This window comes from Malania oleifera, chromosome 4, assembly GCF_029873635.1.
Source record: "Malania oleifera isolate guangnan ecotype guangnan chromosome 4, ASM2987363v1, whole genome shotgun sequence".
Classification (NCBI taxonomy): Eukaryota; Viridiplantae; Streptophyta; class Magnoliopsida; order Santalales; family Ximeniaceae; genus Malania; species Malania oleifera.
This window is the reverse complement of record NC_080420.1, coordinates 71,464,898-71,483,780: the sequence shown is the minus strand read 5'-3', so window position 1 is coordinate 71,483,780 and position 18,883 is coordinate 71,464,898. Positions and strand designations below refer to the sequence as shown.

The 18,883-nt window shown below is 32.4% G+C and overlaps 1 protein-coding gene across 3 annotated transcripts in view; it reads left to right on the top strand.

Annotated features, from left to right (window-relative positions):
• The first annotated feature begins 9,490 nt into the window (after positions 1-9,490).
• LOC131153149 (plant UBX domain-containing protein 7) overlaps positions 9,491-18,883 on the top strand; it is a 33,352-nt gene continuing 23,959 nt past the window's right edge. For 2 of the 3 annotated variants that reach the window (XM_058105250.1, XM_058105249.1), the window contains exons 1-6: positions 9,530-9,839; positions 11,098-11,225; positions 11,332-11,445; positions 12,708-12,903; positions 17,829-17,906; positions 18,026-18,094. In XM_058105250.1, the coding sequence (XP_057961233.1) occupies positions 9,738-9,839; positions 11,098-11,225; positions 11,332-11,445; positions 12,708-12,903; positions 17,829-17,906; positions 18,026-18,094 (687 nt within the window). In that variant the 5' untranslated portion in view covers positions 9,530-9,737. Of the gene's footprint in view, positions 9,840-11,097; positions 11,226-11,331; positions 11,446-12,707; positions 12,904-17,828; positions 17,907-18,025; positions 18,095-18,883 lie in introns of all 3 variants that reach the window. The other variant, XM_058105248.1, reaches the window with a different exon arrangement.

Genomic DNA, 18,883 nt, shown 5'->3' with positions numbered 1-18,883 from the left:
TTCTATAGTAACCCGAGGAATTATAGTAATTAAACAATAAAAGAAAATAGAAGAAAAGGAAATTTTAAAAAGGGACTCATAGAGTCTCGTCGACGAACGCAGGGCGCTTGTCGATGAGCATACTATTTGGGCTCGTCGACGTGGACACGTGTCTCATCGACGAGAACTTACCAAGAGGAGGTTTAGCAGAGCCTGAAATTCGTCGACGAGGGATTAAAGTTCGTTGGCGAAATACCTTCATGGACTCATCGACAAGGTGACGTGTCTCGTCGATGAATCCACATTTTATAAATAGGTCTAATTCAGGTTCCAGCGAGAAATCCATGCAGAAAACCCCTTCTCTCTCTAAAACCCATCCCTCTCCCCTTCTCTCATTGATTTCGGCTTCGTTCTTCGCCGGTATCGGAAGTCGTCACGCTACTCCTGGGAAGATTCTCTTCAAGTCTGCTGGAGGATTGCTGGTTAGGCTAACTTGGGCACCATTCCAAAACTATGGTAAGTTTAATATTTGGGTATTTTTAGTATTACCAAACTTATCTGAGTTTAGAGTTTGTATTGTATGGGAATGTACTTGTGTTTTGTGGAGTAAAATTGGGGTATTATGTTTTTTCAGGATTATGGTGTTTTTGGGACCTTGCAGGTATGGGTTGAGGACACCAGCGGGTATGTTTCTAGAAACTCAAGTAAATTATAGTTTAGAAATGTTGAATATGTGGAGTTGGGGAAAATATGAATGTGATAATTATTCTGGTAAATTCAGTTGTGTGATTGGAAATTATATGGGTGTTGTTTCAGGGAGTTGAAAATTGTAAATGCCGCAAGCATGAAATTATAAATAGTATTTAGAGCCCAGATAGTCAGGTAGGGGGAATACATGTTATGTCAGTATTATTATACATTTTATCAGTATACTATTGTATTTGATCAGAACATGAAGATTATACAGTTTTACAAAACATATGTATAGAGTTTTATTGAATTGTGTGGCATGAGAAATACTGAAATGTTATAAAATATGTTATACAGTTTTACAAAAGCATGGTTATATAGCCTACAGAATTATGGAGCACAACTTATAATATTTTATAGGTTAAAAACTACGACTATATAGAATTTTACAGAAATATAGTTTATATGATATACAATATTTTACAGAATCATACTTATATAGTATTTTACGAAATTACAATTATGTAGTATATTCCATAACAAGATTGTACAACATTTTACATATTTGATTATGCAATGTTTTATTACCATGATATACAGAGCATAGAACCATGATTATACTAAATTTTATAGAATCATGGTATACAGAATATAGAACCATGATTATACATAATTTTATAGAATCATGATATACAGAATATACAACCATGATTATAAAGATTTTTATAGGATCATAATACACAGAATATAGAATCATGATTATACAGAATTTTATAGAATCGTGTTATGCAAAATATAGAACCATGATTATATAGAATTTTATAGAATCATGATATATAGAATATAGAACCATGATTATACAGAATTTTATAGAATCATGATATATAGAATATAGAACCATGATTATACAAAATTTTATAGAATCATGATTTACATAATATAGAACCATGATATACAGACATACAGATTATACAGAATATAGAGTCATGACATACTAAATACATAATTACAGTTACAACATTACAAAATATACAGATATTATACAGATATATAGTTATTACAACATCATGACTATACAGTTTATACAGAATCATGGTTATACAAAAATACAGAATCATGGTAAAACAGCTAGATTTATATAGAAATATTATTATACAGTATCAGACTCCGATGGAATACAGCAGTTTACTGAACACGGTACCGTTGCTTTACAGTATAGATAGTGCAACCATACTTCTCAAATAGAGTATGGTACAACCGATTGTGCCCTCAGGTAGAGTTGTGAGCTCCCTGGTGTCCGGACCAGGTGGAGTGGGCCTTTCGTGCTTTAGGCATCTAGATATGCATACAATTAGGCTAGTACTAGAGGGCCAACTAGTGTTTAGCCCCGCCTTCGGGCCACACAACCCAGTCATGAGGGGGTAAGTCATGACATATGGCATCCAGGGGGAAGTTTATAAATATATAGTTATGTATAGTACACACAGAAAGCAGAGATTATGTACTATAGATAGAAGTACTTTTGAATAGATAACTCAAAAATTTTCGTACACTATATGATATAAGCATGTGTTACCATACATATGTTTTCTTGATGTATATCGTATACATTGTTAATTAAATGATATGTTGCCAACTAACTCATATGCCACACACTAGTGATAACATGTTTCTCCTTACTGAGAGGTGTCTCACCCCAAAATTATTAAACATTTCAAGTAATCTAGAGAGGCGAGCAGGGCCGGCTCAGAGGTAGAGTTGGTGTAGAGTCGGCGTAGTCCTTAGAGTGAGTTTTGGCCTGGTCCGTGGAGCCCACAGTGTTTTGGAACTTTTTGGGAAATGTTATGTATATGTGTGTATGTGTACAACTAGGTATATGGTACTCTGGTATTGTATTTTTGTATGTGTTGGATATGTATGTACTTCTGCTGCTTAGGTGTTATATGTAATGCACAGTATACAACGGTCCCACTTCAGGCTGTGATGATGTCAACTACACTCATGCAAGCTATCAGAAATCATATATTAATATAGACAAAAAAATATATGGAAATTTCAGGTCGTTACAGGTTCCCTCATAAGTCACTTCAAGTAGCCTCTATATTTCTATGGCATTTAAATATGAGGAAATTCGGTTAAATTCATTTATCAAGAGAAAAATACAAATAATTCATAGCCTTTGCATTTAAAGAAATCGATTTCTCATCATTGTCATCATATTCACTAGGTTATTTTCTAACTCTAGTAGTGCCTACATCTCTTATTGGAACATGTGGACCATTTTCAATTAAGTTCCATATATCAAAGTCATGTGCGATTAACCATATATGTATTCTTGTTTTTCAATATGCATAATCACTACCATCAAAGTAAGACACCCCAGAAGTGGAAAGACTATCACTATAAAGTTGGTCATTTGTGATATTTTCAAAAGTCGTTAAGCTTAAAAAGAAAATGTCATATAAGCTCTGATCCTAAATGAAAATGTGGTGATGGTCTTGTACTAAGGGGGGTGAATAGTATTTTTTGGCTAAGTGTGTATTTTCAAAAATTACTATGATTTGGAGCTAACGTGTAAGTTAAACACAAAGTTTCAAAGTATGAATGCTAAATAAGTTAATTGATGTAGCACAAGTGAACAATCACAAGTATTTAAAGTGCTGAAGATAAGCAATCAAGCACATTACAAGCAATGTAAATAAACTAGAGAGAAGAAAAGTAGAGAGGAGAGCACCGAGATTTTTTATAGTGGTTCGGAAACTTGCCTAGGTCCACTTGTGCTATGATCCTTCTTCTTAGCACATTTCACTAATGAACCATAGTACAAACTCTTAACCGGAGGCTCTTTCACAATGGGCGAGCTCCCGTACAACCAAACCAAACTTGGTTCACCCCAAGCTTGAAAGCTCAACAACCCGAAACCTTCACTTGATTCCAACCGAGCTAGAAAGCTCAACTCTATGATTTTGTTGACCCCATGGGTCACACCTAGTTTTGATAATGACAAATACTCTTGGTATTTAACGTTTGGCAAGTTTGTGTGCAGGACCATATTAGGAAGATCAAATTGATGGCATATGAAAGTAAAGCGTGAATACCCTGAAGACTTTAATTTGTATTGTCAAATCAATGATTGTAATATGGGCCTATAATAGTAACTAGGTATATGGTCTGTAATAATCTCTGCATGTCATGCATGTAGGTTCTTGTAAGCTCAAAAATGCCATAGACTGACCATAGAGACCGAATGACCTTAGGTCGACCGACGCTAGGTTTTTTGGCGTACTTGAAAAGACCTTAGGTCCCTACACACTGTGCACAAAGTACCCATAATCACTTAACATATCATGGGAATTAATTGAAATGAAAATGAACTTAATAGGCATAAAATGAGTGAGGTCGGGCGACCAAACCCCAGGTGAACAAATCATCTCGGGCGCCCGAACTGTTGAGAAGTTAACAGTTTGACCTTGGTTTGGGCTACCGAACCAGAATGAATGCATTGCCCTTGGGCGACCGAACCCATGTCAAAATGCTTTTCACCAACTCGAGCTGCCAAACCTTTATGTTCAAATCAGGCCCCGGGCAACAGAACACACGAGTTCGGGCTGCCGAACCTATGACTGGGCACCCGAATTCATGAAGAAATGTTTCTAACTTTAAAACAGGCCACCGAACTATAACTCGAGCGATCGAACCTATTTAAAGACCTGTTATGACTGTGTCTGTTCGGGGGACCGAACCAAGGTTTAGCCACCTGAACCTTGTCGGGTTAAAAAGTTTTTAACTGAGGTAAAAATAGGTTTAGTTGGGTTAATTGTGTTTAAATATTTTTAAACTTTTCTAAGAATACCCAACAAGTCCCAAACGATCATATTTTTTACCTAGCCTATATATATGAGTTCATTTGTGTGGATTAAGCGTGATTAGCCAAAAATCATTAGAGAAAATCCTCCCTATCTCAAAATCACATTTTGCCCAAAATACTCTCAAATAGTCACTCCCTTGATACATCTTGATAGTGTGAGAGTATATTGATTGTCCTTGTGTTCATTATATAGGGCTAATACTCCCAGTGTTCTTGTTTGATTGATTGATTTATTTTTGGGGAGTTAGCAAAGGTTTTCCCATAGATTTCATTTAATAAATCTTGTGTTGGGAAAAACCTAGTAGCTTAAGGATCTTTGCATTGTCATTGCAAAGATTCCTATAGCATGATTTTGTTGTGCAAAATATTTTTAACAAGCTAAATTATTCTTTCAAGCAACTCTTGAGCATATTACATTGAAGAAAATATTTTGAGTTGTTTTGAATATTTGCAGCATCTTTGAAACCCTGGTTTATTATTGAGATTTAATATTTATTGTTTCAAAGAAATAGCTTGATTAGAACACTTTTGAGCATATTAACGATCATATCTCGTTGAGTGTAGCTTGCACAAAAATACACATCATTGAGCTTACATTTACCTACATTGTAGATGTGTATGTGATTGATTAAGTATACTGCGTATATTGGGGTACATATCTACTTTACATGAAAGCATAATCACTATACCAGTTTATTGTGAAAAATACTGTTGTATTTCCTGTCGTGGCCTGAGGGGGTTTAATCTAGCCTGGAAGGATCAGGTTGGGGTCAACCCTGTAAATTTGACATAGGGCCTTCTCCGCCCTGTAAGGAGAGTTTGTAAAGGTTAATGTCAGCCCTGTGCTAATTGACCTAGTTGTAATTGGTGCGGCTCCACTCGTTAAGTGAGTCATTAGTGGAATCCTCGGGCTTGCGAGCTAGAGGCGGGGACGTAGGCATAGTTGGCCGAACCCCGATAACATATCGTGTGTCTATTTATATTTACGCACTTTATATTTATCACACGTGTATGTTATAATGTGAATGGTGCGCATGATTTGAATTTCTGTATATTATATTTATTTGCGCATTTGGGATTGTATAGAAAAACCATAAGTTGTGAATATACTCTGCTATTTAGATCAAACCTAGGAAAAAGTTTTAAATTCCAATTCACCCCTCTGTAGGGAATACACCAAAGCTAACAATCTTCTTGCAATGCAGATGAGTACAAGAAATAAAATTCTCTTAATATACTAGATATGAAAATAAGCATAAGAAATTCTCTTAATCTTAAAAATGAAGATGATCAAGAACAAAGCTTTGAGACATAATTGAGTCTAAAACTCAAATGAAACTTGAAAACTTGTGAGAGAATGAGAGCTTAAGGCATGTGATGCTTCTGTTCTCCTTGGAGCACCTTGAAGACCTCATTTTATAGCCAAAAACTTCTACTAGCCATTGGAGCTCCATAATGACACACTTTAAGTCATTCCAACAACACGCACATCTTAGGAGAAAATTCTGGTAGTTCACATAGTTTAACTTTGAAAGTCTAAAACGGTTGTTACAATCACTTAAAAAATGAGAAGAAAATTATTTAAAATCCCAAAATGAGTCTAATTTAAAACAAATTAAGTTTCAAATCATTTGGATATGAGCAAATATGAAATATAATTCATTTATTATACATAGGTCAGATAGTGAAAAGGACTACTGCCAAATTTGGTTTAGTCAATTAAAAAATTTTCAATGGCTAGTACATGTGTCCAAATATGATGGTTTATATGTCAAACAATTCCTTTTTGAGCCTTGTTTTATTTTAAAAAAAAATCAAGTCAATTGGATATCTTTTTAGGGAGGAAAAAGACAAAATACTAGAACATGTTAGAGCCTAGAAAGAAAATTTTGATAATATAAATTGTCTACATTTAATAAATTCTTGCTCCCAATATTCTAATCCAAAATATACATGTAATCTGTCAACTTAAAGTTTCATGAGTCTAGTTTATGACAATTTTTTTTTTTTTATTTTAAAAGTCTTATACTGAGAGAAAACAAATTATAAGTGACACATACCACTTTTGCTATTTAGAGTTTTTTCTTTTTGTTTGAAAAACCAATCACATGACCTCCAATTGATGTGAAATTTTGCACACGTGTAATTTTATATGAAAATTTAGAATCTAGAGCATTTAGCCATAATTTAAAAACACATGACAAAAATTCCCTTAAAGGTTCTTTCGAGGGGAAAAAAATCAAGTGAAGTCCAATGAAAAATTGCAAAATTGTGAGAGCACGACTCTACAACTTTTCTGAGCACTCCCTAAACTTAGTCCTGAGACAAGCGAAAACTTCCTCTTCCTTGGTTCATGCTCTTCAATTTTTGAATTTATCTTTCCTCCTCCTTCAACCTTTTTCCCATTTGGACCTTGAAATCTATGTATCTCTAAGAATTTCGTCTTTTTTTTTTTTAAACTCTATCTATGCATCCAAAAACACTCGCACATATAGTTAGAAATTCTCACTACTTTTGTCATTATCAAAACTAAGGTTGAAACCTTGGGGCTAACAATTGTTTTAATGTTTACCGCTTGCTTGCCTTTTTGTTTTTTTCCATGAATTGCTTGCTATTTCCATTTATTTTGCATGCAACTATTGTGAATGTATTTTTGTGATAAACTGTGGTAATCTTTAGATGACTAGTTAAGCAATAGTATTTTAACTAGTATCGCACAACCCTTCACAAAAGGTGAAATATTTGGCCTATGACATGAAGATGGCTAAGGGAACAACCAACAAAGCACTGTGGGGCAACACATTGAATAAGCATGAAGAATTGAGATAATACTAAACTTCTATGGGATTATTTTAGGAATTGGGGATATTAGATTTCCCCATTTATACTTTTAGAAGTAGTTTACTTTATATGATATAATTGTGGTGTAACTATTGATTTATTGTATTGTTATTTATAATCTTAAAATAAAACAAAGTATTAATTATTAATATATTATATACATAATAAAATTTAATAATGATATGATATACCAAAGAATATACTAGTATTGTATAATAAAATATAAAGTTATGGTTATTGCTTTATTATATTATTAATTTATATTAAATAATAAATTATATTAAAATAATATCATGTATAATATTTTTATTTAAATTTATTAAATTACATATTAAAAATATAATAATTATAAAATATAAGATAAAATGCAATGTTAATAATATAATTAAAATAACATATTAATAACAAAAGTTATGACAAAATATAATGTGCAAAGTATAATCAATTATGATATGATAGTGATATTATTATAAAAAATAATTAATTTAATATTATATTAATTATTTAAGCTTTTTATACTATATAATGTCAATGAAGTAGACATATTTCCCATTTGTATGTGTATATATCAAATATAAGGCTATAAATAAAGGTTTTAGAAAATCAATTTGGTTTTATGCTTGGGAGGTCAACCACAAAAGCTATGTATTTTTTAAGAAAATTAATAGAAAAGTTTAGGGAAAAGAAGAGGGACTTGCATATGGTATTTATTAACTTAGAGAAAACATACGATAGTATACCTAGAGAAGTTCTGTGGTGAGTTTTAGAAAAAAACAAAAAGTGTATGTAGTAGGTATACTGATGTCATTAATGATATGTACGATGAGTAATGACTAGTATAAAGACTATAGATGGAAAAATGAGAAAATTTGTAATCACCATAAGTGTACATCAAGGATCCACTTTGAGCACTTATCTTTTTACTTTAGTGATGGACTAATTGACTAACAACATTTAAAATGAGGTGTCATGGTGTATGCTGTTTGCAGATGATGTTGTATTGATTGATGAAACTAAGGGCGAAGGTTAAATTAGAATATGAACAGAAGCTTTTGAATTTAGAGCCTTCTGGATAAGTAGAAATAAGACAAAATATATGAAATGTAATTTCAGTAATGGTCGGAGGAATATTGGAGATCAAATTAAACTTGATGGTGAAAAAATAAATAACACTTGTAGATTTTGATACCCAGGATCTATTATGCAAGTTGAAGGAGAAATTGAAGATGATGTGATGTATAGAATTAAAGTAGGTTGGGTAAAATGGAGAAGTGTTTCAAGTGTGTCTTGTGATCGTAAAATACCTTTAAAATTAAAAGTGAAGTTTTATAGGACGATTGTAACACCAGTTATGCTATATGGATCAGAATATTGAGCGACGAAAAAATAGAATATCAAAAATGTAAAAGTTGTTGAGATGAGAATGCTTAGATGGATGAGTGGTATAACATTAAAAGATAAATTAAGGAATGAACATATTCGTGATAAGTTAAGTGTAGCTCTTATAAAAGATAAGATAAGGGAGGGACGACTCGTATGATTTGGGCATTACAATGTAGGCCACATAGTGTGGCGGTGAGGAAGAGCGAGTTACTGTGGAAGGTAGTAGAAGAGGTATGAGTAGACGTAAAATAACTTAAAATGAGATAATGTATAAGGATTTAATAGTCATAATTTTGTCAAAAGAAACGGTCAATGATCATATAAATTGATGAAAAAGTAATTCATATAATCGACTCCACCTAATGAGATTTAAGATTTGGTTTTATTGTTGTCGTTGTTGTAATATACCAAATGCAATAAGTCAACTCCAACTCTAATTTAATATCAAACTAAACATGAAAAAAAAATTTTATTTGTCAGATTTTAATGTCTAACAACATGCATCCTCATACCTATTAATTTATCTATTTACTCATTTTATTATTGAGTTATTATTAAATTAATTCATAGCTAAATATCAATTAATTAAAAACTTAAGTGTTAATAATATATATTAGAAAATATAAATGTATGTACCTATATAAGATTTTAAATTAATTGAATAATGTTATTGGGTTATAAATGTTATAAACTGCATGCACTGGAGTTCCAGGTTATTCAAAAAAAAAAAAAAAACTGTTGTAGGGTTATAAATTACAGACAATTCCATGACATTGTAATTTTGGGTGCCCCGGCAGGCAAACCCCTGGGAAAAAACGGAACATACAATGCGGACGAAGTTGTTATTACGCGCGGCTCTGCTGCGGGGAATTCCCCATCATCTCCAGCCCTAGACGATTCTTTGGCTATAGACGAGTCTCATTCTCGACGACCGGAGTTCTAATAAGAAGAGTTTCGATTGAGGTCATCGCTCGACATGGAAAGCGTCCTTTCTGCGTCTGATAAGCAGAACATGGTCTCTTCGTTCCTGGAGATCGCCGTCGGGCAGTCCACAGAGACTGCCATACAGTTCCTACAGGTTAATGTAACCCAAATCTCTCTTATCTGTCGTCAAGTTGTTGCATTTATTGCTCAATAGCTTGCTTTCTTTCTATTTCTCGTTGCTATGAAGCTTGCAAGCGTCAGCTGATAAATGAGCTTCGTGGGTACTTTCAGTATCGACAAATTAGGAGGTTGGTTGATTAGGCTTATTGTGTTGGCTATAAACTGATTGCCCGTGTTAATTGATGTGCAATAGTTCGCATCCTGAATACTTATACGGGGTTAGACAATAATATGTTTAAGTGCATGTCATGCGGACGCTTATTGGTGTTTTTTTTTTTTTTTTGGTTTGGAGCTGTAGAACGTGTTGTCTCAGATTTTTTGTGCACTTCTGTTTGATATTTCCTCTATACTTTATAAAAACATTTCATTGATTTTAATTGATAGTCTGGCCGCAGATTATGGTAGAATGGCAAGGTTGGTTTGTTTTATTTTATTTTTTGGATTATGTGTTTGTACCTTTTCATTTATGCATTCAGGCATTTACTGGGAGGGATAAAGCTCCTCTCTGACTGTTCTGCAACTGAAGGTGATCCAGTTGGATTTTTTTCCACATTTTCACGAAATTATTTTTCACTCTTGAGAAATTAGAGTCACAGTGGCCAACCATGTAGATGAATCTGAGCCATCAAAACACTGAATCCAATGGCCTTGATTCAATTTGATCTCACCCAATTGCTCACAAGTGGAAGGGATCCTAATTCTATTGGAGATGGGGAGGGATGGCTGTGAGGCTTAAGAAGGTTTACAAGGCAAAGTCATGGAGGGAAATAGGGGACAGGGCAGTGCGGTTTAGAAGCCCAAGCATATGCTTTTTGTTAAGTTATCCTTTGACTGATTAGTTAATTAAACATGATGCAGAATGTTTCCAATGGGTAAAATTTTGCTTGGCCTATTGAGATGTGTTGGAGTTTGGAAGGAGAGTGGAGGCTGAATGATTTGAAATGTACAAAGCTGAAGTTGTCCATCTTGAAATTGCCTCCTTTATTTTTTGTTGCTTTTGTGTTTATGTGTGGCTGTAATGGGAATCTGTTGAATTATTGGAACAAGCTGTACTGTTGAGAATTTTCTTTGTTAATATTAGAATTGATATGGATTTTTTTCTTCTATAGGCCTGAATGCTTCATTTTATATTATATTTTTTCCTCCTGTTTATTAAAATAGATACTAAAATTTTCTTATTTATGTTGTAAAACATGTTGACATCATTGAGGTTGAAAATAATGTGTCTACAGGCCACAAGTTGGAGGCTTGAGGAAGCTATCCAACTGTTCTATGTGGGTAATGAAGGTGCGGCAGTGGCATCATCCTCACACTCTTCACCGATGGAAAATATTAGTTCCCGTCCTGATGAGAGTTCTGGGTACGTTGGAGTGGTTCTCTTAAATTTGATAACATGTCATTAATCTTTTTGATGGTCTTTATTTTAATATTTTATTTTTCAACATTGACTTGTGTGCTTGAAATAGGGGGTTGAAAAAGGATGCTGGAAATGAATTTCTTGGGGAGGATGTTGAAGATGAAATACGTCCGCCTTTACCGGTGATAAGGGAGGCTCTTTACGATGACACAATGTTGTATGGGTATGTTTCCCACTCTATTCTTGCATCATTTGAAGGTTTCCATATTATTTGAAGTCAAATAGTTTGTTTTGTTTTTCCTTTTTACTGGAAGTGGGGACATTTTATTAATTTAGTTGATTTATTTGATTTTTTTTTTTTGAATAATGGAGGGCATGGTTGCAAATTAGATGGCCACTCTCACTATCATAGCAACCCTCTGACCCCCCAAAAACAAATGGCACGGCATGGGGTAAAGTGACCCCAGGAAATCGTTTGCACTCTGTGGTAGTTGAACCAAGGAGCTATGCTTCCCATGATTCGTATCCTCGCTTCCCCATCACTGGATTTCATTTATTTATTTGTTACTTTTTATAAAATATGCTGCATTTATTTTTTTGTTAAGACTTGGTTTATGGCTTGATGGGTGTCATTTTTTTGGGGTGGAGTCCAGAAGTTGCTCCACATATGATGATTTTCAAGAACTTTGCTCCAAGTTAATTTGAAATTGTTAAGAACTTTCTATGAATCTAAATACTCATTACTTATCTTGATTCTGAATATTCAGTAAAAGACAGACACTATATTTCAAGCTGATTACATATATTTAGAATCCTTTTTTTTGGTTATCAGCATGCTGCGTTATTGTTTGCCCGTGTTATATCAGTGTTCTATACCTTCCCAGTGTCTTGAATTTACTGCCTATACCTAGATTCTGATTCTGAAAGCACTATTGTTAATGTGCACTATGGGCTTGGTGCTTTATTTTTTATTTTTTTGTCATATTATGTTCTGAAAGTTTGTGAAGGATTTTTCCAACTTTTTATCCTTCTCTTTTGTGTTTTTAGTAATTTTTTGACATATATATATATATATGTGTGTGTGTGTGTGTGTGTGTGTGTGTGTGTATGTGTGTGTAAATATTACATTCTAAGCTCTTCAATTGTTTTTTGGGTTGCTTTACTTCTTAGGATATGGGTTAAGTTTGTTTTTTGTATTGAATATTAATTAGTTCTTGCAGAACTTGTGTCCTTGGGGTATGTTCCATTTAATATATCAGCATGGTTGTTATTTCTACTATTGTTGTTGTACTTTTGGTGACTCTCCTTGCTTCACCTACGCTATGGTTTGTTTGCAATAACATGCAAAGCTGTTTTCTTTGACCATGATTTGGTTGTGATTTATGATTTGGTTGCATTAAGATGTGAGGCTGTTTTCTTTTCTTACTTCCTGTGTCTTGAACATTATATGCATTATTTTGTTGTTGGATGTGGAAATATATGTAGAGCATCGAGGATGGGATATCCTCCCCATGAACCCAACGCATTAGTTGCATTCCGTAATTTTGAGGAGGAACTGAAACGTCCTGGGATTTGGGAATCGGATCAAGGTGCTGCATCTACAATGGATAATTCTCGAGATAATCTTGCTTCTTTATACCGCCCTCCTTTTGCTCTGATGCATCATGGGCCCTTTGAAAAGGTAATATAGGTTTCCTTCTGCAAAAATAAGGGGCTGTTTGGTATCACTGTCAAAAATTACAGAAGCGAAAATTTGGAAACGAAAACCAATAACCAGAAATAGAAATTAAAAATAAAAAACCAGCAGCCTGTTTAGTTAATATTTATAAAACTAATCTGAATTAAAAAAGCTTAATTAAAAAATGCTCATTTTGGTCTTTAAATTAAATAATATCATAAAAATATGATTAGAATAATAAAATTGCAAATAATACATATTAAAAAAAATACTATAATAAAAATAAAATTATTATAATTATTTTACTTAATTGATATATTTTTAAAATTTACTTTACAATAAATTTTTTTTTATTGGACATGACAATTGAAAAATAGTAAAAATATTTTGAAATTGGCTTTATTAGTATTTTTTGAGATATATGTGTATTTTTATTTTAATTCATATGATCATTTTATTTTAATTTTAATTTAGGAGTGTATAAAATGAGTGATTTAACCAAAAGAATTATATCTGAATGTTAAAGTTTCTGGCAATAGGTTGTCAAAACAACTGAAAATTATAAAATCTAGTTTTTAATTTTTTCGAAAATAGCTGAAAATCGACAACAAAAACAAAAAATTGGCAACATAAACAAACATATTTTCATAATTTGTTTCTTTACTGAACATAAATAGAATTAGAAAACAAAAAATATCAATGATACCAAATAGACCCTAACATTGTTATTGGTTCTCTAAGTTTAAAGTAAACCAGCCTGGATTTGATTAGTGAAACCATGAAAGTGAGATTAAGAATTTTTGAAGTTGATAACTATGGGTCCTGCTTTAAGCCTGTGAAAAAAATGTACTAAAATTTTCTTTACAATAAAAATTTAATTGGACATGACAATTGAAAAATAGTAAAAATATTTTGTAATTGGCTTTATTATTATTTTTTGAGATTTATGTATATTTTTATTTTAATTATATTTAAATTTATATGATCATTTAATTTTAATTTTAATTTTAATTTTGATTTAGAAGTGTATAAAATGAGTGATTTAACCCAAAAGAACTATATCTGAATATTAAATTTTTTAGCAATAGGTTGTCAAAACAATTGAAACCATAAAATCTGATTTTTAATTTTTTTTTAAATAGCTGAAAACTGACAACAAAAATAAAAAATTGGCAACATAAGCAAATGTGTTCTCTTAATTTGTTTCTTCATTGAACAAAAATAAAAATAGAAAACAAAAAACAACAACACAACAATGATACCAAACAGACCCTATGATTGTTATTGGTTCTCTGAATTTACAGTAACCCATCTTGAATTTGATTAGTGAAACCATGAAAGAGAGATTAAGAATTTATGAAGTTGATGACTATATATCCCGCTTTAAGCCCGTGAAAAAAATATATGTTTGTTTGTTTTTATTTTGGAAAGTCCCTTGTAAAAGAAATGTAGAGCTTTTGGAAAATGTTTAGGATACATTTGATTTGTGGAAACAGAAATTGTATCAAGATATAATAATTTATAAGAAAGTTGTACAAAAGTTTGTGTTATTCCATCCAACATTTAATAGTATAGGAATAGAGATTCCCATAGTGAAATTTGGAAATAATCATTCCTCATCTATTCCAAGTTGTGGATTAATAAACGTTTTTGTCAATTGCTTTATGATAACAATTTTTCGGTTTTTCCTTTCTAGACCATCAAATTCTTATACTATGACCACTTTATACATTCTGCGAATCAAGCTTGACCTTACTTTAGGGATTTTTAAAAAAATATTATAAATTAGGATTTAAAAAATTAAGATTTCTTTCCAAGCGTAGTTGCTTTATGATAGCATTCCTAATAATTGATTAGGAATTCTAGAATGGTCATCACCCCTAATTTATTCAATTTAAATGTCACCATAAACCTATTCAATTTAAATGTAGGTGGTTCTTTAAATTAAGCTTTGGAGGATGACCACTCCTAGGTTAAGACTAAATAGTATCCTAAGTGTGGGGAGTAACTTTAATTAACATACCCACTATGATAGGAATCTTTATAATTGAATGGAATCATGATGTTATTACTATGTAAAAGCCGTTTTATGCCTCCAATACTTGAAAGCTATGGAAATTAATTTGCAAATTTTGATTGTCAGGGAAATTTACAAACTGATTATGCAGCTCAAGTTGTCTTTTTTCATCTTCTTTAGGGCCAAGTAGTATTCTTAATTGTGTGTAAAGAGAAACAAAATCATCTAAAAAAAGCCGGCGAATTCACTCAATCAAGATAAAGCGTCAAATCACACCCAACATTGAATTAACATAAGTCAAACATGTAATCTACTTAAAGCATTCAAGTAAGCTCAAGTCATAAAATAAACAACTTCGTGCACTTTGCACATTTACTAGAATGCAGAAATAAAAAATAATTAAAAGAAAATGACTATAGAAGTAGCTATGGGCTTGCCTTTGGGATGAAACTTCAAGTTGCATACTCAACTTTTTTTTAATGGAGAATAGTAGTTCTTGTGAAATAGAAGGCAACGCACTCATCAAGAGCACAGACAAAGTCTAAGGTCCGAATTATAAATAAATAGATGCTCGTCTTCGGGTTTCACCATATGCTCTAACAAACCATTCAATCTCCAAAATTGTGCATAAGATATTATTGGTCAAAGGTATTGTGAATATTTGTTGGACACCATGAAAAAAGGAAAAAATGTCAAGATGGTCATTAGTGCGTATGCTCCTCTAGTATGTTTAGCAGAAAACCTTGAGACAATTTTGCGAAAATATGGGTTGTACTAGGGATATCAGGGACTAAGAAAATATATTAGTAGCTGATTTGAATGAACACATTGGAGAGGATAATAAAGGTTACGAGTGGATCCATGGAAGACATGGATACGAAGATGAAAATGAGTCCCTGGGGATATGGTCATCTTATTACAATGAATGCTTGTTTTAATAAGAGAGAAGAACACTTTATTACCTTCAAGAGTGGACAAAATAAAACATAAATTTTTTTAAACTACGAGGGTAGATAGTTTATCGTTAAGGATTGTATCCAAGTGAAAGTTAAGTACATAACATAGAGTTTTAGTATTAGATATATGTATTACAAAATGGAAGAGAAAAGGGAATAGAAATCAATGCGTAAGACTAGGTGGTGGAACCTAATGGGAGAAAATATAATAAAATTTAAAGATAAAATGATTGAAAATGGTGATTGGACTATAGGGGATAGTGTAGACAAACACTCTTTGAAGTAGGATAGCTAACTCTATTAAAAAGATAGCAAGATATATTTTAGGTGAATCAAGAAGAAGATTTTCGGATAGTAAAGAAAGTTGGTGGTGGGATCAAGTTATCCAAAAAGCGGTAAAGACAAAGAATTTGGTATCAAACATGGCAAAATGTAGAAAGATAGAAAATTTTGAAAGGTATAAAGAGGTGAGAAAAGATGCAAAGAAGGCCGTTAGTATTGTTAGAGCTAGAGGAAAAAAGAAGAACAAGGACTAAGGTAATGTAAAATGTGTAAAAAATGAGGATGGTATGGTCGCTTGGTTAAGGAAGAAGACATCAAAGAATGATGACGAAGTTACTTTAGTCGGCTATTTAATGAAAACCAAGTAGAAGGCTTAAACTTGAATTTGATAAATGAGGAAAAAACTAGAAGTATGAAATTTAATTGCAAGATTAGTGTTAATGAAGTAAAGTTTGCATTAAAAAAATGAAAAAAAGGAAAAGCTATAGGACCGGATAACATCCCAATTTATTAAACACAATTGTAAAAACTAAGAAAATACTAGACGAAAAAAAAAACCCTTGCGAAACAGGTAGCCTTATGGCTTGGGAACGCCTTTTAAAAAAAAAAAAAAAAAAAAAACTAGACGAATAGAGGAAAAATGCTTCAATACTTATATACAAAAATAAAGGTGATATTCAAAAATAGTAATAACTATCATGGAATTAAACTTATGAGTCATATAATGAAACAAGGATAGTTGAACAAAGATTAAGCTAAACATGAGTGTCTTAAAAAATTAATGTGGCTTTATGCTTAGGGAAGTTTAATGGTTGGGGCATGTGCAACATAGTGAGGAGGAGTGAGCTAGTTATTGTGAGTAGTAGTAGAAGGGGTAGGGGTAGGCCTAGGCCTAAAATAACCTGGAATGAGATAGTAAGGATCTAATAGCCCTAAATTTGTTGGAGGAAATTGCCTGTAATTATTTAAATTGGCAGAAAAGGATTCATGCAGCTGATTCCACCTAGTGGGACTTAAGGTTTGGTTTGTTGTTTATCAAAAAAGGAAAAAATATAGGGAAAAAAATTGGAGGAAAGCGCATCTAGAGCACTGCAAAACAGAATAATCATTTGGTGCCATCAAAAAGGGGAAAAGTGTGAAGAACAACAACAAAAGAAGGAAAGTTCAAAAGCATTTCCAGGGAACTGCAAAAAAGAGCACTACATGACACTAAAATTAGAGCTGCACTGTGACAGCACTCAGAATGTGTATATTTGTTTTCTCCAAGTTTGCAATTTAACCCATTTTTCGTTATTTTCAATATCACGAAGTGTATTTTTCCCAGATCTCTCTGATCTGTGATATTTTAGGCCCTCAAATTATTCTCACGTGATTAAATTAATTTAGAAATTTTATTATTTACCAAAAAATAGTTCCAAGGTTAATTAGACTAGGAATTGTGGGACTTGATTGCAATGCACTTGAGCTTCAAAATTATGTTCAAAATGAATGAGTGCAGAATAAGATGAACCAAAATGAGTTTGACTACATCAAGGAATAGAATTCTTAGTTATTTATTCCAAATTATTGATTTGGGGTTAAAAAACTTGAACTCAATTTTGATTGATTGCTTTGCTCTTAACAGCACATTTTCTTTTTTGAATTGTACCAAAATTGCATTATTTCTGTTGCAGGCAAAAGTTGCTGCTTCTGTCCAGGACAAATGGCTCCTGGTTAACTTGCAGTCTACAAAAGAATTCAGCTCACACATGGTAGTTTTTTTAGAGTACCAGAAACCTCCTCCTATTTCAAACAGTTATGATTATTCTTTAAAATTTCACATTTATATATATATATATATATATATAAAAATTATATGTTACTTGTGAAGCTTAACAGAGATACATGGGCAAATGAAGCTGTTGCCCAAACCATCAGTTCGAATTTCATCTTCTGGCAGGTATTTTTTTAGTACTTATTGTTTTCATTTCCAACTTGGACTTTTTGCAGGAAGTGACAGGGCTTTGAAATTTTTTGCCACTAGTATTCGGCATCCTTATGCTATTTTAACATTTTCAATTTTTGTGTTCACTATTAAATATTTTTTCTTCCAGAAATTCAGATTCCTTTCTGAATTTTAATCTCAACATACATCCATTTTTCCTCATGAATTTTTTTTTGGGGTTTGATTTGGACATTTTAATTGTTGCTGCTTAGATTGGGGATGAGGATGGTAAATTTACTATAGAACTACTAATGTTTATGATGCAATAATCTGAGGCCTAATGCAACAAACCTAGCATAATACTGTCTTTGATCAACTTGTGCTGCCAAAGAAGATATTATTAGCTCAAAAGTCATGATTAGTTTGTGCTTATCAGAAAATTGAATAAATAAAATAATGAATAGTTTTATGATGTCATCCTAGAGCCACTAAATAGCTGTGAAACTGGGACATTTTTCATCTAACTTTGTGAACGCGATTAAGAAGCTTTAGAAATAATGCTAGCACTTTGTCTCCATATGTGTGCTTGTGTCTTGGAGTATGTTGGTCATTTTTAATCAGTGTTTTAAAAGAAGGCATAAGGGTGAGGCATTTTACCTTGGAAGAGGCAAGGCGTAGGCCTCAAGGCATTGAAACATGAGCCTTTTGGGAATTTAATTTTAATTTTTTAACATATATAAAAATAAATTTATATGCTATAAATAATTTTTATTATTAAAAATATACAAAAATAAATTTTATATA